This window comes from Ovis canadensis, chromosome 10 (genome assembly GCF_042477335.2).
Source record: "Ovis canadensis isolate MfBH-ARS-UI-01 breed Bighorn chromosome 10, ARS-UI_OviCan_v2, whole genome shotgun sequence".
NCBI lineage: Eukaryota > Metazoa > Chordata > Mammalia > Artiodactyla > Bovidae > Ovis > Ovis canadensis.
Window position 1 is genome coordinate 29,186,703 of NC_091254.1, and position 24,351 is coordinate 29,211,053.

The 24,351-nt window shown below is 34.1% G+C and overlaps 1 protein-coding gene across 14 annotated transcripts in view; it reads right to left on the bottom strand.

Annotated features, from left to right (window-relative positions):
• Positions 1–24,351, bottom strand: part of TSC22D1 (TSC22 domain family member 1) — a 120,006-nt gene that overhangs the window by 78,773 nt on the left and 16,882 nt on the right. For 2 of the 14 annotated variants that reach the window (XR_011259334.1, XR_011259332.1), the window contains 3 exons: positions 11,854–12,009; positions 10,536–10,682; positions 7,946–9,633 (listed from right to left, as the gene is read on the bottom strand). The exons of 3 other annotated variants lie outside the window; for them this stretch is intronic. Coding sequence is in view for 5 of the 11 variants with exons in the window: in XM_069601268.1 (XP_069457369.1) it covers positions 9,501–9,633; positions 10,536–10,682 (280 nt within the window). In the remaining 6 variants the exon portion in view is untranslated. Of the gene's footprint in view, positions 1–7,945; positions 9,681–10,524; positions 10,696–11,853; positions 12,010–24,351 lie in introns of those variants that run through there. 9 more of the 14 variants (XM_069601273.1, XM_069601270.1, XR_011259331.1 and 6 more) reach the window with 8 other exon arrangements.

Here is a 24,351-nt window from a genome sequence, read left to right on the forward strand (position 1 = left end):
TACCTTCTCAAGCTCACATGGAGAATTCACCAAGATTAAAGGCCATAATACACACCACAAAATTTTGAAATAATAGAAAGCATGCTGAGTATGCTCTCAGATCAAAATAGAACTAAACCAAAAATTAGTAAGATACCAAATATTTACAGACAGATGAAAATCCCCAAAATGGAGATTAAACAACACTTCTAAATAATACATTGGTTTTAAGAGGCTCAAGAGAAATCTTTAAATATTTCAAACTGAAGAAAGTGGAAATACAATTTATCAAAATTCTGAAACACAGCAAAAGCAGTGCTGAGAAAGACGAGCCATATAAACCTAAGGCAAGTGGAAGAAGAGAAATAAAAAATAGAGAAGTCAATGAAACTGAAACTGAAAACAATAAAACAGAAAAATCCACAAAGCCAAGGTTTGGTAATTTTATCAATAAAACTGATAAATCTCTAACCAGGCTAACAAATAAAAAGAAGGAAGACACAAATCACTACCACCACAAATGAAAGCGGAGCCATTACTACTGATCCCATGGACATTAAAAGGATAGTAAGGAATATTATGAACTCTTATCTCCACAAACTTGTTAACTTAGATTAAATGAATTTAAAAGATATAATCTACCAAAACTTACAAGAAACAAACTGGAAAGGTTGCATCTATTGAAAGAAACTGAATTAACAATTAATAACCCTCCCAAGCAGAAAGCACAAAGCACACATGGTTTCACTGATGAATTCTACCAAATGTTTAATAAAATAACACCAATTCGCTACAATCTCTTTCAGAAAGTAGAAACAAAGAGAACAATTCCTGACTCATTCTATGAAACAATTCCAGTATCAAAGTCAAAGACATTACAAAAAAAGAAAATTACAGACCAGTGTTTCATTAACCTTGACACAAGAATACTTGACAAAATATTAACAAACAATGCAACAGCATGTAAAAAGAATTATACACCATGGCCAAGCTCCATTTAACCCCCATATGTAAGACTGATTTAGCATTCAAAAATCAATTATAAACACTAGAGAAAAATCATAAGATCCTATCAATAAATGCAAAGCATTTGACAAAAGGCAACATCAACTCATGATTTTAAAAAAATACACAACACTCAAACAAAAAACCTCTGAGGAACCAGAATTAGAGGGGATCTTCCATAATGTGAAAAACATCTACAAAAACCTCCACCTAACATCATGCTTATTGGTAAGAAACCAGACGCTTTCCACCCAATATCATGAATAAGACAAGGAAGTCCCCTCTCACCATCCTTACTGAACTTTGTACCTGCAAGACCTAACCAGTGCAATAAGCAAAGGAAACGAAAGGTATAAAGACTAAGAAGGAAAACATAAAATTGTCTTTGTTTGCAGCTGACATACTGTATATTGAAAGCCCCTAAAGAAAGAAAGAAAAAGCACCTTTAACTAGTAAGCAACTATAAAAAAAGTTGTAAGATAAAGGTAATGTTAACTGTTTTCCTATATATCAGGAATGAACAACTGGAGTTGAAAATACACCATTTGCATCAGCACCAAAAAAAAGAAATATTTAGGTATAATTTAACAAAATACATACAGGATCTATGTGAGGAAAAAACTACAAAATGTTGATGAAAAATCAAAGATCTAAATAAATGGAAGACTAATTAATGATCATAGATGGTCAGATGTCAGGTCTTCCCAACTTAATCTTTAGATCCGATGCAATCCCAATGAAAACCCTAGCTAAGTCATTTTGTGGACAATTTGATTCTAAAATTTATATGAAAGACCTGGTTTCAGTCTCAGTAAAAGACCTAGAAAATTAGAGAACTGAAAACCAATTTTGAGATGAACCAAAAAATCTACAGTATTCAACAGTGTAGTATCAGCAGAAAAGACAGGTCAATGAAATGGGATAAACTGCCCAGAAACAGACCTATACAAATATAGTCAAGTGATCTTTGAAAAAGGAACAAAGAAAATACAACGGAAACAGGACAGTCTTTTCTTAAACTTTTGCCTTACAATTTTCACAAACGTTAACTGTGATCCAAAATGGATCACAGGCCTAAATGTAAAATTCAAAACTGTAAAACTTCTGAAGGTAACATAGGAAAAAGTGTAGGTGACCATGGGTTTAACAGTGAGTTTTTAAAAGATGCAACATCAAAAGCACAATCCATTAGAGGAAAAAAAATTGATGTGGAATTGATTAAAACTTTTGCTCTCTAGGAGACACGGTTAAGATAATGAAGACAAGTCACAGACTAGGAGAAAATACTTTCAAAATACTTCTCTGGTAAAGGCATGCTATCTAAAACTTACAAAGGACTTTTAAAACTCAACAAAAGGAAAAAAAAAAAAACTTTTTAAATGGGCAAAAGATCTGAAAGGAGACCTCACAGAAAAGGATATACAGATGGTAAACAGTATCATTAGAGAATTGCAAAATAAAACAGTAAGAAGCCACTATACACCTACTGGAGGGACTACAATCCAAAACACAACCACCACCACATGCTGGCAAGGATGCAGAACAGGAACTCTGGTTCATTGCCAGTGGGAAGGCAAAATGGTACAGCCACTTTGGAAGAAAGACAGCTGGGCAGTTTCTTACAATGCTAAGCATAGTCTTACCGTAAGATCCAACAATTGCACTGCTGGGTGTTTTTCCAAATGAGTTGAAATCTTCTGTCCTCAAAAACCCTACACACCAATGTTTACAGCAGTTTTGTTCCTAAGTGCCAAAAACTGGAGGCAATCAGGATGTCCTTCAAAGATCAGTGGATAAACACACAGTGGTAGATTTATATGATGGAATACTATCCAGTAATAAAAAGAAGTACATTAACAAGTCACAGAGAGACTGTACATTGCTAACTGGAAGAAGGCAGTCTGAGGCGGCTAGAGGTAAAACTACAGAAAGAAGGAAAATATCTGTGATTGCCAGGGGTGGGGAGGGAACACAGGGATGAATATAGGCGTGCATCATGTGTAGGTTGGTGAAACTTTTCTGTATGACACTATGATACACGACATTATGTACGTGGGGAAACTTGCAGAACTGTATGACAGGCGTGAACCCTAAACTATGCATTTCACTTAATAATGAGGTATCGACACCAGTTCATGAATTATAAAATACACCAAACAAGATGTCAATAGAGCAAACTATGATAAGCAGAAGTGTACCTGGGGAGGAGGGAGGTATTCTGAACTTTCTGGTGAATTTTCCTGTAAAGACTAAAACTACTCTCAATTTAAAAATGCATACTAAGTAAAATATCCCTTTTAAAAATGAAGTTTCCCTAAGAATATCCATTCTTTTTGGCAAAGATGTTTGACAATCAACAGCATGATAGAATTCTTTAGATTTTGACAAATTTTCTTTTAAATGCTACTTTTGTTGCTTATTGACTATGTGCCCTTGGGAAGATTTTGTGATTTCTGAGTTTGGGCATTTTCGGATGTAAAATAAAAAATTACCTCAAAGGTCAACTGGATTTAACCACATAAATATACGTAATTCACCTAGCAAAAGCTGCACAAAGTAGGCATGTAAACCATTCTTTTCTTTCTTGCTCATTTGTCCTCAAATTCTTTTTAACTCAGGTAAGGTAGAACACACCCTGAGTATTTCTCAAAAACAGGTAACACATACCCTAAAGGTACATGAAATCAACCATTAAACAAACCATTAGGCTACTCATACCTTAAAGGTATTAAATACATGTCTTCCTGGAGCTCAATTTAAAATCTGGAGGGGAGGGGGGAAGCTGTTTAACTGGTAACTTAAAACACTGTTATACCAAAACAACGTTGCTGAAGTATTTACAGGCTATTTCGAGAGGCAACAGGAAACCCTGCTTGCATGAGAATTTTGGCCACACAGGCTTCCAGGGCACTTCTCCACCATCTTCAGCCGTTTGGGATATATCTCCAATTTTTCCACTAAAGCACTGCCTTTCATTTCCAGTTTTAATTATGTTACTAAACACTAGTTCATTTTCGTCTCAATGTCAGTCCTTGTGTCAACAATTTAGCTCCAAAGGGCCTGCTTCCCCTTAAATTACTAAAGGATAACCTGAAAAATAACATTTTGCATTAAGAATTAATGCTTTTGAATTGTGGTGCTGGAGAAGACTCTTCAGAGTTCCTGGGACTGCAAGAAGATCAAACCAGTCAATCTTAAAAGGAAATCAACCCTGAACATCCACTGGAAGGACTGATGCTGAAGCTCCAATACTTTGACCACCTGATGCAAAGAGCAAGGAAAAGATGTTGATGTTGGGAAAGACAGAGGGCAAAAGAAGAAGGGGGCAGCAGAGGATGAGATGGCTAGATATCATAACTGACTCAATGGACCTGAGTTTGAGCAAACTGGGAGATAGTGGAGGAGAGGTGGGGGGTGCTCAGAGCCTGGGGGTGCTCAGTCCATGTGGTCGCAAAGAGTTAGACAAGACTTAGCGACTGAACAATAAAAACTATTTAATACAGAATTTATAGCTCTGTGAGTCAGAATTAAGCAAGCAATAACTGAAATGAAGATTACACTTTTTTGATTGCTTTCTCAAGGTCTTGGCTTGACTTTGAGTCATTTTCTTTTCCACTGAACTGCGCATGTTAGTCTGTAAGAGACCACTGTCCTGATTTTTTTTAACAAAATTTGCATATCAATATGAAACTCTTTTGTCCAAGAGAATCTCATAAAATTAAGCACCTGACTGGATAAATACGTAAGGATAAACAAAGCAGTATGAGTGTCACAAGGTCAAACAGGCTGAGCACACCTGTACTGTGTTGTGTCACAATAAGAAAAATATTCTGAAGCATGTTCAGAGATCTACAGAACTCTTAAGGACTTCAAAACCATGCTACCTAAGAGCAAGAAATGGAGGTATGCTTAACCTGTAGGAAAAACAAACAAACAAACTACATTTGAAATTGATGCAGTATAAGAGCCATCTTAAATCACCTGCAGGCTATGGTATTTGAAGGGAATCAGACTTGCTCGATGTTCCCAGAACTGGGACTAACATGAGGCAGCAATAAAGTACAGGATAAGTATAGATCTCGGAGCCTTCAAGAGACTCAAACCCTACAGTAGACCTTTAATAAACTATGTGATATTAGAAATACATGTGATATTCTCAGACATCAATTAATCTTGTACGTAAGATGAAGGTTCTAACTTGGCTAATTCCCAAGGTAATCTTCAAATAAAAAATGACATGGAAGCATATTCTGGATCAGCTTCTTACCATCAGAGCATCCTGAACATGGAATGAGCTATCTCACTGAAGTCATGAGTGCTATCACTAGTTCATAGCAACACGATCATGTGCTCTGTATAAAGGAAAAAGCACAGCAGATAGCACAGTATTTTAAGTAAAAGCCAAATATCCACAAGCTGGTATTCTTATAAAAAGAATTAAAATGATAGGATGGAAGAGTATTATTTTTATGTTGCCATCTACTGAGTAAATTATAATAATGTAATTTTAGAAAAAAAAATCCTAAGTCATATTTCTAGCTCATCTGTACTGAACATTACATTTTCCTTTGTTTCTAGATATATTGAATATTATGCTAACTTTTGATTCTTTGAACCCACTTAATATACCTTATGGGATAACCTTATAAATATCTTGTCTGAACAATTCTGTATATACTAGCCAACAATATTATTTCTTAAAGACTCCTCTGAGTTACAGTGAAAGTGAATGCTTATAAAACTCAAATTAAATTCTCAAACCAAAGTTAAAATTACTCAGTACAGCTACAGTTTTCTACATTTTAGGTTTATGTAATAAAAATAGGCATACACCACCAACAACCAGGGAATAACCTGTACTCAACTTTCCATGTATAGTATTTTAACAGTGCTCAGCACATAAGAAATACTAAATTAAGTATGGATCATAAACATTAAGAGAACAAGGGTAGGAGATGCTTGGAATACAGTAGGCCAGGTACAGAGAGTACAATGTAGATAGATGTATGTTCCTAAATTCACTCCAAACAAATTGGTGGTTTATCCATTGCTCTTCTCTCAGGCAAATTTAAAGCAAAATTCTTTCCCTAACTCTACATCTGTCTGAAAATCCAAGGAAATCTGTTGTAGGTCACTTTATCATCAGATATTACACTGAAAATATTTTGAACATTTTCTACCTACATGCCATACCTTACCTCTTGAGTAGAGATCACTTTGATCACAATTCCTGAAAACTCCGATGCACACTTCAAAGTTCCCTAGCATTTTTTTTTCTTTTACTGCAGTAATCTGATTACCTTAGATGTACATTTAAGTGGGGAAAACCTTTAAAGAGCACCTATGTGCTTATTTTGAAAATACAAACCTTTCACATTTCAAGACTAAGCTAATGTGAACTTTTTTAAATGGGAAATTAAAATATCTGAATTTTTAAAATCAAGAAACTGCTTAGGACATCTAGGCACTGACATTTTGCTCAAGTGTTTCAATACAGCAAAATCAAGAAAGATTTATGGATATATTTACAATAAGCTACAAGGTCAGTACTTGTAGTCACACTTCTTATTGACATTTATCTTCTTTAAAACAGAAGTTATTAAACTTTCTTTACTCAAATTAAAAAAACTATTTTATTTTATAGTCCTACAAATCATAGTGAAACAATAAACCTAGTTCTTATACCTCAAACATAAAGCCATGTTCAATATTAAAAAACATTTTTATTTTGAAGCTACTGATAGTGTAGGGAAGAGTTCATGTAATGAAAATTATTTTTAAAATTCTCATTTCACCACTGTTTTTACAGTATGTCTGAAATTTCTAGTGTAATGCTTTTATTTAACACTCCCTGCCCTACATCTTTTAAATACACATAGTTAAGTCTTCTAAATTCTTTTGTACTCAAGGAAATATAGCCTCCCATCCTCCATAGAAATACATTTTGTCTGTGAATCTTTCAATAGCTTTAATTCTAAAAACAAAATTTTATCCACAGTATTTTTACTCATCTTTTCCAAATTACTAGACTAATAAAGCCAAGAATTTTAGCTCCTCTCCCATATCCTAACTACAATAGCTACTCTAAATCATAATTTCCTTTTATAATTCTTTTTTTCAGAGCATAATTTCTTTAGAGAGCCAAATTAGGTCATTTTAATCCACAAGTTGTCATTAACTAAACTTATTTGTCACCTAGGAACCCAACATAAAGTTTTTTAAGTTTAGCAGTCTGCTTACAAATTTTCATCAATCCAAAAGGGAAATCTCCTCTTGTTTCTAGCAGACTCTTCATAGAAAAGTAAATTGTTCTAATGGCTCTAATTAAGTTTATGTAGATATAAAGACAAGAATCATAAAAATCAAATTTTATCCTTTCCCATGTTCTCTTGATAAAAGAAAAGAAACTCTGTAAGTTAAGATTTTCCCTTCTACAAATGTAAAATACCTTCTCCTATTAACAGCACCCACTAATAGAATAGTTCTCCAATAAGTCATTATTCTCAAATATTCTTTTTCTGACTTGAAGAACTGTCTTCTGTATGCAATTTTCTAAGGGTCTATGTTTAGCAAGATCTCACTGTGAAAGACGTGAGCGTATTACTCCTGATATTTCCAATATTAACTCAAGAGTTTTAATGGTTTGCAAAATCGATATACGAAAATGGCATCTAAAAAAATCCAATTCTGGAAACAAAGCTAAGGTGAAGCTAATCAGTAAAGTGCAAAAACAAGACTAAATAGATCATCTATTTCCTTAATTTGGCACTGTGTGACCCAATGAAAAGTCATTTTAATTCAACAGTTTAAATCATTTTTTTCTCAAAAAAGTTTAAGACATACAAGGATATATATTCAGAAATACTTAGAGGAAGACACATAAAATTAAAATACATTTTAAAATACTGTTATAGTTTCCATTTTCTACTCCTGAAAGAAAAATAAGCCATTTATCAGTAAGTGCATTTTTTTCATGGAGAAAATATTTATTAGTTTTTCAAATGATCACATAATACAAATGTTACACAATTAGTCATTCTAGAAAAAATTAGCTTATATTAATATTCATAAAATAAACACTGAAAATTATAGGACTGCATATTGTGACATGAAATATTTTAAAATCTGAAAGAAAATGAATCAAAATAGAAGTTTAAACAAATCAGTTCACATTAATATACATGAAGTTTCACTTTTAAAAAGCTTTCAGTGGCATGAGATGAATAGAAATGCACTTACATTTCTTTTGCACACTTTAAGGAACAAAGCTAAAATTTAATCAAAGCATGAGATGAATGGGATTAAGAGACTAAATCATTTCTCTTCAAACTGAAACAAAAGGCCATAAACTGGCCTTCAGGTCCCTGAGTTCTTTCTAAAATGTTGAGTAGTTGTTTTTTAATTTATATGTGTTTGTAAAAACTATCTTATTAACTTTTAACAAAAGCAAATCAAGAGTAAAAAGTTGTAATCGTTTATGGGAATTCAGAGCTCTCCTGGGAAATTTTAGCTCAAACTGATCTTTTAAACTTACTTTTAAGTACCATATATACAAAAGTTTATGTATAATTAATGAGGGGAAAACGGGTCCCACACATAGCCAACAAAGACTAAAGGCCAGGTTATAACCTAGCAAGTGTGGTTTCTAAAGCCTCTTAAGATTCCTAAAACAGTTAAGATGCTTCCACAGTGTTATCTCTAGAATTTCTATTCTTAAAAGTTTAAACCAAATAGACTGGCAGCATTGCGTAACTTTAAAAAACCTCTAGAGTAGCTTTCAACTGACTAGTTTAATAGATACTAAAAAGAGAAATAAAACATTTTGATAGCTACTGCCATCAATTTATCATATCCATAGTTTGGATAACTTTCTTGCAACACTTAATTCACACACAGAGGCTTATTCTACTACTACTACTTGCCTTTGCTCTATAAAATACCTCTTTGTTTCAGTATCATTCAACTTTAGAATGCCTGCAAACGCAGAATAATACCTCAAGTTTAACAGGTATTTACTTTGAAAGACTTAACTTAGAAGGTGCCTCTACTTCTATACTGGAATCTGTTGATTGGACAAGAATAAGGCTCAAGGCTAGAAAAAGATAAACCAAAAAAGTACATTCTAATATTAAAAGTAATTTAGGAATAATTAAGATTTTCACCCTTTACTTCCTAGTTCTTTTCAGTGTTGGGCAACAAAAGGCAAGTTTCATTAAGTTTTCTGGGTCTCTGAGACTACCAAAAAATCTGCCTGCTTCATTAGGGTGATTTTCAATCCCACAAATCTTTTAAGTGAAACAGATAGAGAGCTGTTTTTTTAAAGAAAGGAGTCTCTCATGCTTCCTCTAGTTCAGTCTTCTGAATAGAAAGGAATAGTTTCATGGTCATGTAAAGTTCCAATCTGAAAAAATTACGTCATTATTTGAGCCTTTCCATTTCCAGATCAAGAGTACACCAGAGAAAATCTCAAAGTTTATCAATGACAAGATCAGGTGGCTCTCTCATCCTTGTGTCTTCTAGATATAGTGCATGGCTCCGTTCACCACTGCCTTCCAAACTGCAGTTGCTGCATGTGTGACAGATATCGTCCATGAAGGCTCTGCTAGAGTTCCTTTGGCTGAAGGAGGATGTTTACCAGTTGAAAGAAATCTGGGCAATTAGAGAACAAATAAACCGGTCTCCCATTATCAAGATACCTGGAGTCACAGAAGGAATCCACCAAGGAAAAAAATGAAAACTTGCCAAAGGCACCAAAGTTCACGTTCTACCCACTATAGATGATAAGAACTTCCTGAAATCAAATCCTACCCTTGGCATCAAAGATACTAACAGAAAACTGTATTAATGCCATGGGGAAAATCTAGGACAAGGTTCTTTTGCCACAAATAATATTATTCCTAGGGACTGGAAAACTACTTGTGAGTATATTTAACAAAGCTTTCAGGGATAGTATCTCCTGAAACATATTCATTTGTTTGTATCGTATTAAAGAATGAAGCCTAGATTTGACAGTAAAACCATAATGGTACTATCATTGCATCTTGTTAAAGATCTACCTGATATGAAGTCCTAAAGGTCAACATAGGAAAACAGACCAAAAAGTTCTCAACTAATAGGGTAGGATAACACCTGGACATCAGATGTGTGTATCAGGAAAATTCAGATGTCCAGTTTGCCCAAAGACAAAATACAGAAACTTCGTAAATAGTGGAATATAAAAGAACACTGAGAAGTACACTACTACCAGTAAAGGTTAAAATGGGCCAATATTTCCTTTTAAAAATTCCTGTGGACTACACAGGCATTCACCAAATCAGTGCCCCCAAATCAGCCACTGCTTTAATTATCTGGAGAGAAAATTAAATACATCTTAAGTCTCTTTTCTGAAAGGGCACTAGTTAGCATTCTTAGAAAAACAAACAGATTGCAGCCCCACTTGGTTCTTCTATGAACCCAGGGAGTAAACAACAGAATTATATGGGCAATGGAAGAACACTCCAGTCTATAAATAAACCCAAGTAAATAATGGAAAGCACCCACTTGTTTATTACCCTTTCCCAACTCTCTCCAGAAGCTGGATATTCTGCCTCCAAAGGTTCAGTGGAGAAAGTGGACCCCTGACGTCAAAAGCTCTCCGTGGTCTTGGCTGTATCTGTGGTTCTAGGATCACTCCTTGCACCTCTGGTAGGAGAGAAGCACTGAAATAGAGAGCTGAATATAGATTTAAGAAAAAACTCTTATTAAGAAATTACATTCTCTGGTCATTGAGCTTGTAATGACTTATCCTCAGGACAAAAAGGGGCTGCCTCTGGGCACACATTCTTCCGTGCTTTCTTAATTTGAATTTTAGAAGCCTTTCACCAGGAATGATTAATTCCTCAGTAACTACTAAGAAGGGAACTAGCTTGGTCTAAGTCATAACACAGGGTGTGACAAACCACTCTATGTCAAGTGGAAGACCAAATACAAAAATGATAAATTAGGACTGGTAAACAAGATCATAAGTGTCTTAAAGGGACAGGCAAAGGCACTTGACCTCAGATATATTAAAGGAGGAGTCCCAATTAATTCTGCTGTCAAAGAGAAGACGATGGATTGAAAAGCAGAAATAGAATAATCAAGCATATTAACAGGAATACCACTAAACCTTGGGAATTGCCTTAAGAAGCAGAATTTGTTCTCAGTTTTTTAATTCTTCACTAATTTAAAGAATTAATCAGACTACAGTCCCTTATTATAGCAGTATAAAAATAAACCTGAATTTTATCAAGCTATGCCTACTGTCACTGAAAAAGATTTATTCTTCAAGCACTCATCCTTTAAAGTGGGAGGGCAGAATAGTGGACATAGGCAATACGGACTAGAAGTCCTTTTCAAACACATGATCATTTGGTTTGGGGTCAAGAAGGACCAGGAACTAATCATTAATGGCTTCAATGCAGAAATTAAAGTAGTTAAGATATACCCAAATAATAGATGATGATAAAGATACTGGAAAATAGTTCACTTTATTATAGAAATAAGGTGAACAAGAGAAGGAAGTTCAAAGCACATAGTATCTGATCAAGGAAAAGCTGAAAGGAGAATAAGATAGGCAGATATATAATATTTAAAGTTAGAGGGACTGCAGGATAAATTTTAACAGTGGAAAACAGATCAATTGTATTTTGTGGTACAGAGTGATACATCCCTATTAAATTTCAGATCTTATTCTAAATAGAAAGGTGCTGTATGCTCCTGCTGTATGGAACATGGGCAGTCACTGTCCGACTTCAGGGACATGTTGTATTTAGGGATAAATTAAGAAAAAGTGCTATCAAATAATTTCTCTCACTCTCACCCCAACTGGTCATCACAAGGGTTCCTTACCTGGTAGTGGAACGAGGACTGCGCTCTCTTGTTCTCTATCAATCAACTCACAAAGGTTATAGGTTCAGGACTAAGAAGGTAGCAACCAACCAAAGTTAGTTTTAATGCCTTCACTTCCTTCTGGCTCTGCCGGCCAGTTTGGAAAAATGCCAACAGCTGAAAAGGAATGGTTATTCCATTACCTAACAACAATTAGAGTAAAAAAAATTTTTTTAAGCCTGAAGATGAAGGAATGAGGTAATAACCCTTTGGTACCTTAGGAATATATTCAATTCTGTACAAGTGAGAAATAAAAATGGTTTGGATTTAGAAAACCTATAAATTTAACCATCAAATCTATAATTTCCAAAATTTAAAGAAATGAAAAAAGAAGTAAAAGGAAGTCAAGGGGGTGAAACTGTCATCTAACAAGATCTCAAATAAATAACTACAACAGTATTTTATGAGTTTATGTGGCAGCTATCTTTTCATTTCAAATTTCCAACAGACTTTAAATCCCAGGGTCTTTAAACAGTATTTTACAGTAAAATCACATTAGGAGGAATGTGAGGGATAACAAGAGGAAAAGAACACCAAAAGAAAAGATCTGAATATTCAGTCTCTCAAAAAAACAAAATCTAAATAGGTATTTTCAAAGGTCAAAAATCACAAATAGATTAACAAAGTATTCCACAGCTGGAGTTCTTAAGGAGTGGCTCTTTAACAGATGAGAAAGGCTTAAAACTGATACATCAGAGGTATCTCATTTGTTTACAGTGGACCTATACCGTGGAAACAGGTATGACAAAATCACTTTTTAAATTATTAAACAATCAGCCTCTACCCTTTTCTAATCAATTTTCTTGACAAGTTATTTTTCATATCTAATAATATTTCAATATTAATCATGAAAATTTAAAGACTCCCAAATGAATGAGAGCTAAGTAAAACTTAACTAAGATACAGTTTAAAATATATTCAGAAACTATAAAGATATGATTTTCCAAATTTCTTAGTTTTTCTTCATTTTATAAATACTAATCAGTAGTATAGCAACATACCTGATCGAAAATACATGCAAAAAGGAAGCATTCCATTATGGAAAAAATTTACTCAGGGAATTCCATTATGGAAAAAAATTACTCAATTCTAAATTTAAATTTAGAAGCCCACTTCACTTTGAAAATGAGAAACAACTCCCAAGAAATCATTATCTTGCTCAGATTAATAATGGTCTAAATTTATAGTTTCTCCTTAAGTAGGAACTCCAAATCCTTGAATTACCAGGCCCCACAGAATATATAAATTAAAAAGGCAACAAACTTAGATTTAAAACCACCCAATATCCTTAGGTTAAGTTATAGGGTAAGTTAAATAAGAGAGCTGGCTGGAGAAATAGATCCACTTATGAAATTCTCCTAAGTCAGATTACTTTCAAGATATCACCTCTCTATTTTGCTTAAAGTATGCCAAAACTTGTGGATTCAACATATTCATACTCAAAAATGAACTAAACAGATTTCCTTAAATAGGAATTATTTGAATCACTGAGGAGAACTGTATCTCTCTTGCTTCAGGAATTAATTTATGAAGACTATGGATTGATAATCACTTACACAGAAAAATGTAAAGGCACTTTCAAAATGAGACCATTATTCAAACAAGAAAGAATAGCCTTTGCAAGACTACTACTGATTGAGGCTCACAAGAAAGACACAGTAGGACCTAACCTAATTCTGTTTTAATAGACAGCATTCTTCAATGTGATGTTTCAAGAGGGAAAAAAGAAATTACTCCGCTTCAGGATTTACAGTTCAACCAGTAAAGAAATTCCAAACCAAAGCTAAGAAAATCAGCAATGCTGAAATGTCACAAAAGAACTCAAACAAGGAGGCAGAAGGTCTATTCATCTATCATTTTAGTATTTTCCATTATTAAAGTTTAAAGATTCTTACTGAATATTAAGTTACATTCAAATTGGAAACAACCTAAGTACTTTATATATAAATACTACTCTTAAGAAACTCTCCTGAAATGTACAGACTATTTGCAATATTTGTTCTCAATACTAAATTACTAAGTAAGCATATAATATTTATTAGGTCTAACCATTTCTAATATCAATGAAAAGAGAGAAAGATTCACCAAATCATTTTTAAGCAATGAAATAGAAGGTAACACATTTCTACAAAGACTATGATTTCTATTCTCTTGTGTCATAGAAGACTAATTTAAGTCTAAATTATAAATTTACAGATAATTCATAAAACAAAACATCTAAGAGTCACATGGTGGCTCAGATGGTAAAGCGTCTACCTACAACTCGGGAGACACGGGTTCGATCCCTGGGTTGGGAAGATCCCCTGGAGAAAGAAATGGCAACACACTCCAGTACTCTTGCCTGGAAAATCCCATGGACAGAGGAGCCTGGTAGGCTACAGTCCATGGGGTTGCAAAGAGTCGGACACGACTGAGCGACTTCACTTTCACTCTAAACTGGGAACGTGACACAGAAATATCTTCTTCTTTTTTCATTTATTCTTACTAGTTCTAAGGCATTTCTGGAAAGAATAAGAATTTCCCACAAATCCCTTCACATGTCCAAATCAGGCCCAACTGGCATTAAGAAGAAAATGAAAGAACATCTTTAAGAGAGGCAGTGAGTCTTTGCAACTCCAGCCCCTATACACATTTGAGTTAAATCAATTCAGTCAAGGTTTTATAAATGAATGAAGCCCACTGGTCAAAAAACAAAAAGTTAAGGAGAACTCTGTCAAGCAGCTGATGTCTAAAGTTAGGCTTTTTTATCCTAAAGGGAATAAAAATCATCATAAGTATTAGTTTCATGGATTCTCTTTTTTTTTTTTTTTTTTTGCGGGGGGGTGGTGTCCATCAGCTTCTAGGGTTAATTTCTACATATGATCAATCACCTGAAACTTCACAGGTATTATCCTGAGGTGACACAAATTTTACCTAAATTATAAGACCCATTATAAATTTTCTAATGTTCTTTTCCAGACCAAAATTAGTAAGAAAACAAACTGGATGTTGCCAAAACATCCAATTTCACTTTTAAATTTTAAAAAGTGAGAGATCTTGTCAAAAAGGCAGACAGACAGACAAAGCCCAGCTTCCTAAGAATTAGTTAGCCACAGTATTGTGTTGTATCTGGAGGAAAAGGCGGTATCCCCCATCCAAGTACTAATGATGCCTGATCCTGCTTAGCTTCCGAGAAAAGGTTATAGCTAAACCACAACCCTGTATATATTATCAAAGGGGATACACCCTATAAATACTAAAATAAGGAAGAAAGCCTGGAAATTGAGGAACATAGAGCATGGAAAGCAATAACCTAACAGAGAAGAAAATATAATGAGAAAGAAACCTATTAGATTATTTTAAGAATCTAACCAAATTCCAAGATTTATTTTATTTTTTTCTTCATCCTTTTGGAAAAGATACTAATCCCAAAATTTGGGGCTCAAGTTACTCTATTTTTAGGTTTAAATATTAAGTATTGGTCAAAAGAGAGAAAAGCAATAGCTAATCCAACTGTGTCTTCAGGTTCTACTAGCTATAAGATAGGGAAGTAAAAAAGGTAAAAAAAAAAAAAAAGAAAGAAAAGAAAATGTGCAATATATTTTTAGAGCAGTTAATGCACTATAGAATGAAAGATAAAAGGCAATCCTAAAACTATATATCAACTATAAAAAAAGTCAAATTCAGAGTCAAACTGCATTTAAAAAGGCAACTTCAGGGTCAAGACAACTAAACACAGAAACATTTAAATTTACCACTGCCTCCTTTAAATAAAAAAGGCTTCTATATTTCAAAAAATGAAAACCTTAGTGAAAGTAATTTTATGTTAAAATTAATGGAAATATGATGAGAAACAATATTGACACAGTATTAAAATATCTCCCACAGACACTTATTATTTACATCAGAAAAAAGTGAATCAATAGTGTAGAAACCTGACAGACGCTTCCTTAGCCAAATTAACTTTCATCACCACCAGTAGCAGGACAAATCGGTACCACGTACCTCCTCATACAATGTACTGATAAGGACATAACATCACTTTGGTGGAATCTTTTCCAAAAATGTTTAATTCTCAATCTGATTATGAAAGAACATCAGACACACAAGTTAAAAAATAGTCTAACCAGTACTCTTCAAAAATGTCACGGTTACAAAAGGCAAAGAGAATGAACAAGCCCAGACTGAAGATTAAACAGACATGACAATTAAATACACTGTGAAATTCTAGATAGGATCCTGGACCAAAACAAGGTCATTTAATGGACTATGATCAAAATGCAAATAAACTTACAGATGGTTAGTATTAACTCCTGATGTCTACATTTGTTCTACAAATATTAGCAAAAGCTGGGTGGATTCTATGTACTATTTCTGCAACTTTTGGTAGACCTAAGTTTGTTTTAAAATAAAATTTAAAAATATAAAATAAAACAAAAGGTTCTGAATAATTTGACATAAAGTGCACTCCAATCTTTCTTTAAAAACTAACTCTAGTAGAAATAACAGCATTAATTTTCTGTACTAACATCAGAATACTAATCAGATAGTGATAGTCTTGCTTATGCTTTTTAATTTTTTTGATAAACAGTTCTATAGAGAGAACTCTGATTTGGAAGAAATCAGAGATAAAAAAAATCTTCTACAAACAGAGAAACTGAATTATGTTTATGTTAAACTAGCATGGAAATGAACTTTGGACTAAAGCAAGCATACAGGAGTAATTGGCTAAAAAACAAAAAGTCTTCAGATTTTGAATTACTACATGGGAATTTTTATTCCTCCATAATAAAAAATGCAAGGAATAAAAATTTGTGCTCATTTTCTTTAAAATTTCCATAAGAAAGTATAGTGCCATAAATATCCCTTACAATTTTTTTCCTAAAAATCAAATTACAAAATTCTCAATAAACCTTCACTTAAAAAATCAGTTACAAGTAAATATTCGTAACCTGTTTGTTTTTTTAACACTTATGGAGAGCTTAGTATACAGCAATATAGTACGAATTTTATACATATGGCCTCACTCAACCTCACAACTCAATGACATATAATACAATCATCACAAGTTTACTGAGAAGAAACTAAGGCACAAAGCAGTAAAGTTAACGCATCTAAGATCACAAATCTAGTAAGTTGGAGACTAGGAAACAGAGAACCAATTTGTCTCCAAGATCCTGAGTTTTAACTAATTTTATACTTTTCCAAATTATATTACTTTGATTACCAATATTTGTTTTTAAAATACTTGGAATGTGATAAAATGCTAGAATAAATGCTTTAAGTAGAACTGAAATTTTCTCCTATTTGTTTTGCCATTTCTACCAACCCAGGAAAGTCTGCCAAGGCAAAAAGACATAGAAATAAAGTATAGCAAAACTCAGTATCAGCACCATAAATAATCTAGAAACAGATGTTTCTACAGAACCTAAAAGGCCTATATCTAAAATCTGTTGAAATGGTAATTCAAAATTCTTCTCATCTTCAAAGGATCTCCAAAAAAGCAAGATGCAGAATTTTAATTTCTAGTTTATATGTCACATGTATCTATTAACCTGCCTAACAAATATATAAGACAGCCTCTTAAATGTATAAAAATCTCATAAAAAGTTCAACAAGTTTAATTATCTTAATGTACTTTAAACATTATATTTAAGTCAATAAATATAAACATTAAATTAATAAACATTATATTAAGTCATCACTTATGAGCAATGTAAGAATAATGATCCAGCAGTAACAATTGGATTTTATTCTCTACTAATTCAGAGCTCAATTCTGCTACTTAGAGAACAGTCTTTCGTTTGTTAGCGTATATAATATTTTGTATGGCTGTTGTAGCTGTCCTAAATTTTAATGTATTTTAAAAATTATTTACAGATGGCTTTCATTATTTCTACTCAAATTCTTCTGTATATAAAAACAAGATCAAAGGAAGGTCATTCCCTTCCTCATTCCAATGAAATCTAATAAAAATCAATATAATATCTAATTGTGAGTATGATATGAGAAGCACTCAGTAGTTTATACAAAAACAAGATGCTTTCAAATTCCTTATCAACAAAGCGAGGAAGGTTTTTTAAAAGACTGGAGAATTATTTAATTATAAATAACACCTTTAATCTACTCTTATATAACTTGTCTGGCCATTGAGCCTGCAGTGACAGAAAGGAGTCATAGATGGTATCCTGAACTTCCAGGCTCGTATCAGTCAGTAAATGATCAGAAATTAAGAAAGCCCAAGTTTGCCAAATACTCATGAGGCATTCAATACCTACACAGTAATGAAACTACAAACCAGGAAAATAAAGAATGCCCAACCTGATATGCTATACTAAATTTATATTCTGGGAAAAAAAAAACACATTAATCCAGATATTTTACCAACCATTCACAGCTTTCACAGACAATCCTACTTTTCAAACATTTTAGAAATAAGATTTTATAGTCACGATCCAGGTCGTGAAAATGAAAATACTGCCAGAAAAGAAAATGGTGAAATGTTATGAAAGGAAAAGAACATCATTACCATCAAATCAACTTTAGAAATGTGATTTGACATAAAAGAGATACATGAAGTTTAGTTAATACCATGTGGGTTATCCATACAACTTTCTAAGTGAAAGTGAAGTTTCTCAGTTGTGTCTGACTCTTAGTGACCCCATGGACTGCCGCCCACCAGGCTCCTCCATCCATGGGATTTTCCAGCCAAGAGTACTGGAGTGGGGTGCCATTGCCTTCTCCAACAAGTTTCTAAAGGCCACCACAAATCTTGGATGAAGGCCTTGTAAGTGCCACTATTACCACAACTCAAGTTTTCAGTTTAGTCAGTGAGAAAACAACAAATGTGAATATAACTTCTTCAAGAAATAAAATTCTTGTATACCCCTTCACATGTTTAAATAAGGCACTTCTTTAAGTTTTATTCAGAATACCAGATTATAGTGTTTGAGTTGGAAAATCTTTTTCTATTCCTCCTTCAAAACTTGAATCAAGTCTGATAAATACAGACAGTACTTTAAAAATTCTGACTTCCTGCTGTTTTATGGTGGTCTATCGTCAAAGTTATTCCCAAAAAAGCCAGAAAATACCTTAATCTACCAACACATCTTCAGGAACATCTCCAATATCCATTCTTTTCACCTCTTTGATAAATCTTTTAGTCTCCAGAAGACTTTCATTATTCTCAGAATTTGACACCTTTTTTGGTACTACTTATTCCATTGCTGAAATAAATGTTTAACACATGAAACAGATAAATGGGAGTGCAAATGTCTACTGGGTCCTTTAGTTTGTTAGCAATGTCAAGTTTTAACTCTAAAACCTAAGAAAAACAAAGAAAAGTAAGTAAAATGTCCTATGTTTTACTAACTGAAGCACAGAACAAATTCTGATTAGCGTCCCTATCTCTGAGTTCATGGAGTTAACTAGTTTTCTCTCTCCTATTACAGATTTCCCCTAGGAATATGCTAACTCATATGAGGCCCATCCTTAAGGTCTGCAAACCATTTACAACGACAGGGCCAATTAAATGAGGCTACAAACATGTCAGCCTGTACTTTTCACAATATGTTCTTAAACTTCTGCCAGATGGTATATATACTTGGTATATACTTTCACATGACAACAATTATACTTTTATTTCTAATATAAATCAAATACTTAAGAGAAAACAAGGTGGTATAGCAGAAAAAGAACCGCTCACATAGAATAAATGAAGGGATGGGATGCACTTGAAGCCTGCCATCACTTAGCTATACGACCCAGAATATTCCTCACATGTAACATTTCCCAAAGTATGTTCCAAAAAACACAGGGTCTACAAGACACTAATAGGTGCTATATGTTCAAATGAGTCGGAGTCAAGAAATAAAACTGTCTTCCTTCTGCAGAATCTCTGTCTTCAATAAATTAAAATACAACGTCAGTCTCCAAGATGTATACAACAAAAAGCATTCTCCCCCAAATTCCAGGGCTCTAGAACATTTTTCTTTTTACTTGAAGAACCAGCATTCCCAAAACATTAGTTTTGAAACTTTTAAACTAGATTTCAAAATCCAGTTCAATGAATCTCTGAAACTCAGAAACCAGGTACTGACTCATTATCTTATTTAAAATAAACTGATTAATTCCATTCATTCTAAGCAGATAAGTCTTCAGTTCCATATGGGACTGAGTATGGAACAGATGGTCTTCAGGACATTATGCCCGTCTAAAACAATCTTACAGTGAAAAAGTTTCAGAACCATTTGATTAGGGAAATGGTTTCATTTCTGGAGTATCAACAATCTGCCACATGACACTACCTTCCTTCCACATATTCCCTGCCCCCATTAAGAAAGAGGGAAGTATGCTTTTAACAACTTTATTTCCATGAGTTCCAGAACTCTGAAGCACTTCTCCAATAGTCAAGCTACAGTCCAAGCACCCTGGGATTCAGCAAAAGAATTCATTGCGATGCTTTCATTATAAATCACTTTTCTCTATGTATCTGGAATGGTGACACTAGATATACATTGTTCTTAAGAGAATTGAGAAGGGATTCACTCCTCCTGCATACATTAATTCTCTAATGGAGCTCCAGGTGAGAAAGGTTACCAAAAAATGTCACAAAGGCGCAACATCACTTGTTTCTAAGGCTGTAGTATGAAGAAAGTCTCTAAACACGTAGACAAGTTTGTAATTTCAATTTACAGTAGGTAAGAAAGGAATCATTCTTATCTGGCACAGTAAGAGCAGCAGCTACCGTTTACCGAACAAAGACGTGAACTTGCTGCACTACACTGTCTCCTTTAATCCTCCCAGTAACAGTGCAAGGGCAGCTAGTACTCCCATTTAACAGGTACAGAATTTGGGCTTACAAGCACATTTACAAAGGTCAGACAATGAAGAGATAGCATAAACAAGATTAGACACCTGATCTGAGGCCAAGGATAATGCTCGTTAAACTCCACCTCATTATGCTCTATGCTCATTAGTCTACAGCCTAGATTAATCAACCTGTGTGAACAGAAGAGCTGTCATGCACATCACACGCAGAATAACTAAGCATAATTTAACATGGAATAAGCCAGAAGACGTACAAGATTTTAGGATATTTCTTCGGGGTACAAGACAAAACTGTTCAAGACCAAAATCATGTCTTTTTCCCTTTGCATCCTTAGTAATGTTTGCTCAGTGTGAACATATGTGTATAACAAGCATTTAATAAATATTTCATAAATAAATAAATCATCACAAATATCAAGAAAGAACAGAAATATGATAAATATAAAAAGACTTCTGGGCTAACAGACAATTGCTTAAATTGCTTATTTTTCTAAAATACTTCATACAGCTAAAAACTATCACCAGATCGTCCTCTTGCCTGACCATCCCTTTTACTGGCCTTTCTACTTTTGTCCGCCCCCCTTTTCATGTTTTGAACCTCTAACTCAACCATTTGTATTAACTGCATTTAAGTTATATATTCATAACACAACCAGGTTTTTGCTAAGCTGATGTGTTCACTTTTTTTTTTTTTTTTTTTTTGCATATGGATCAATTTCTTAACAAGCTAACTGAAGGTACTGGCAGATTCTCATGAGCTAAGAATCTGAATGTAACTAGAGACATACCTAAACTTTTATATAAAGAAAAAACAAAGTGAGTCTGTTAGCCTATTTCAGAAGGGTAACCTCACTGATAATTTTCTCTTTTTCAATGTGACTGCTTCAAGGATTGGGAAGAGTGGCAAATTTAGGCTCTTGAAAGCATATCAATAAGCAAAATGTCTAGAAATGCAATCAATTGTACAAGAGGTGAAAATTACTGACTTTTAGCAGCTTTGGCTATTTCATATTACTGGAAAGTGAAATTATGGAACATGTGAATAAGATTTGTACTATGTTACTATTAAATGATAAATTACTACTATATCCTTTAAGATCTACTTTAAGATAAGATATCCTTTAAGATATCCTTTACTGTTAACTACAATTTTTAAAAATTCCAATTGTTTTCTATAGTTCCACTGTTTATAAGTGAATCAGGAAAATATAAAAATTAAGGAAAGCAGCTTTACTATAAGACATGTGAATTAAAAGAATAACTAATGCAACTGTCTAAGACTTAAAAATAATACTCTCCTAGGTTAATGAGCAAAAAAGACTAGAAAATCTTTTTTTTCAACTTAATATTAAAATGTTCATGTAAATTAATAATTTTTATTCCAATAATAATCGTACAATGTGAACATAAGCTGTCACTGTACAAAATTAAAGATCTGAGTCACAAAGTGCTCTTATAATTGGATTAGAGTTTTCTATTTTGAAAAGTACTGTAATTTGATCACATGAAACAAAAAATAATCTTAAGTATCAATAGCTTATAAGCTTGTATTTAAAGCTCACTGAGATCAATACAAGGCTACCCATCTGATCTATTAAAATGTCTGTCATAAAACTACCTCTATATCAATTTATTTTTCAGAAATTGGATTCCACTTAAGCAGATTTTCTAATTAAAGGCTTATTCTTTAGCAAAAACTTGGAAAACTTAAATAATTTTGAGCAGAAAATGCTTTCAAATGTATTAAGAAAAAAAAAAAATTAAGATTGAGAGGATCATTTGAAGTACCAGTCACTGTACCACTCAATAATGAAGAACCATCAGGAAGTGTATAAGGCCAAAGAGCTCCATACTCATACGCTAAAGACTGCTTTTTTTGTGGCCTGCACTTGTGCTTTTTTTTCAAATTTTAAACTTTTTATTAGTGAAAGTGAAGTCACTCAGTCGTGTCCAACTCTTTCGACTCCATGGACTGTAGCCCACCAGGTTCCTCCATCCATGGGATTCTCCAGGCAAGAATACTGGAGTGGGCTGCCATTTCCCTCTCCAGGGGATCTTCCCAACCCAGGGATCGAACCCAGGTCTCCTACACTGCAGGCGGATTCTTTATAATCTAAGCCACCAGGGAAGCCCTTTTATTGGTACAGCTAATCAACAATGTTGTGGTAGTTTCCGGTGAACAGCAAAGGGATTCAGCCATACATATACATGTATCCATTCTCTCCCAAACACCCCTCGCATCCAGGCTGGCACATTACATTGAGTAGAGTTCCATGTGCTATACAATAGGTCCTTGTTGGTTATCCATTTTAAATATAGCAGTGTGTGCATGACCTGCCCAAACTCCCTAACTATCTCTTCCCCCAGGCAATCATAAGCTCCTGTTCTAAGTCTGGGTCTCTTTCTGTTTTGTAAATAAGTTCATTTGTATCATTTCTTTTTAGTTTCCAGGTATAAGGGATGTCATAGGATATTTTTCCTTCTCTGACTTACTTCACTTGCTATGATGACACTCCCTAGGTCCAAAGTAGTATTAAGTATCAATACTACTGGCCCTCCCCATCTGTGGATCCCACATCCTTGGATTCAACCCACCAGAGAATGGCCAAATCCATGGATATGGAACCCACAAAGACAAAGAGCCAGAGTGGTACATGCTCTGGAATCAAATCACCTAATGGAATACTAGCTCCATCACTTAGTAGTTATGTGACCAACTTCCTTGACAATATTTTACCTGTAGTAGTATGTCAGCCAATAATATAGTGAAAGAAATTTTAGAATCATCTGTCATACAATCCTCAGGTCCCCTATGAATTTATCATCAACCTTATACAAATTTACCAAAAAAAAAAGAAAAAACTTAAAGAAGTTGCTACTTCATATATTCTTTACCTTCAGTAAATACTAAACATACTTGATACTGGGGCTTCCTAGGTGGCTCTGGTGGTAACGAACCCACCTGCCAATGCCAGAGACATGAGACGGGTTTGATCCCTGGATGGGCTGATCCCCTGGAGGAGGGAATGGCAACCCACTCCAATAATTCTTGCTGAGAGAATCCCATGGACAGAGGAGCCTGGCAGGCTACAGTCCACAGGGTCGCAGAGTTGGATAAGACTGAAGCACCTGAGCACACACCCAAGTATGCTTGTTCCTAAAAGGACTGGGAAGAGGGGATATATGTATACTTACAGCTCATTCACACTGCTGTACGGCAGAAACCAAGACAACACAGTAAAGCAATGTCCCCCATTTAAAAATAAATTTTAAAAAAGGACTGGGATGCAGTTTAATATTTGGTTTATTACTATGGGATTCAAGAATGGAGGCAGAAAACTAGTTAAGATACCTAGCTTGGACTCTCCCTACACCTCCTCATTCTAGATCTACCCTTTCTCCCTAGAATCTCAAAACAGGTAAATTCCTAATAAGATATATATCCAGTTGTACAAACATAAATCCTGATGTCACATAGGAGGATAACTGGTAAGTAATGTTTGATAGATCCCGAAAGAAGAGAATAACACAATGAAAATGAAGAACAGCTTAGGAATCAGTGAAATCCCTTATGTTAAGATTCTATGATATCATGGAATATCCACCAAAGGCAAAAGATAAGGCTCCATGCTTGACTCTGGAAGAGAAGTT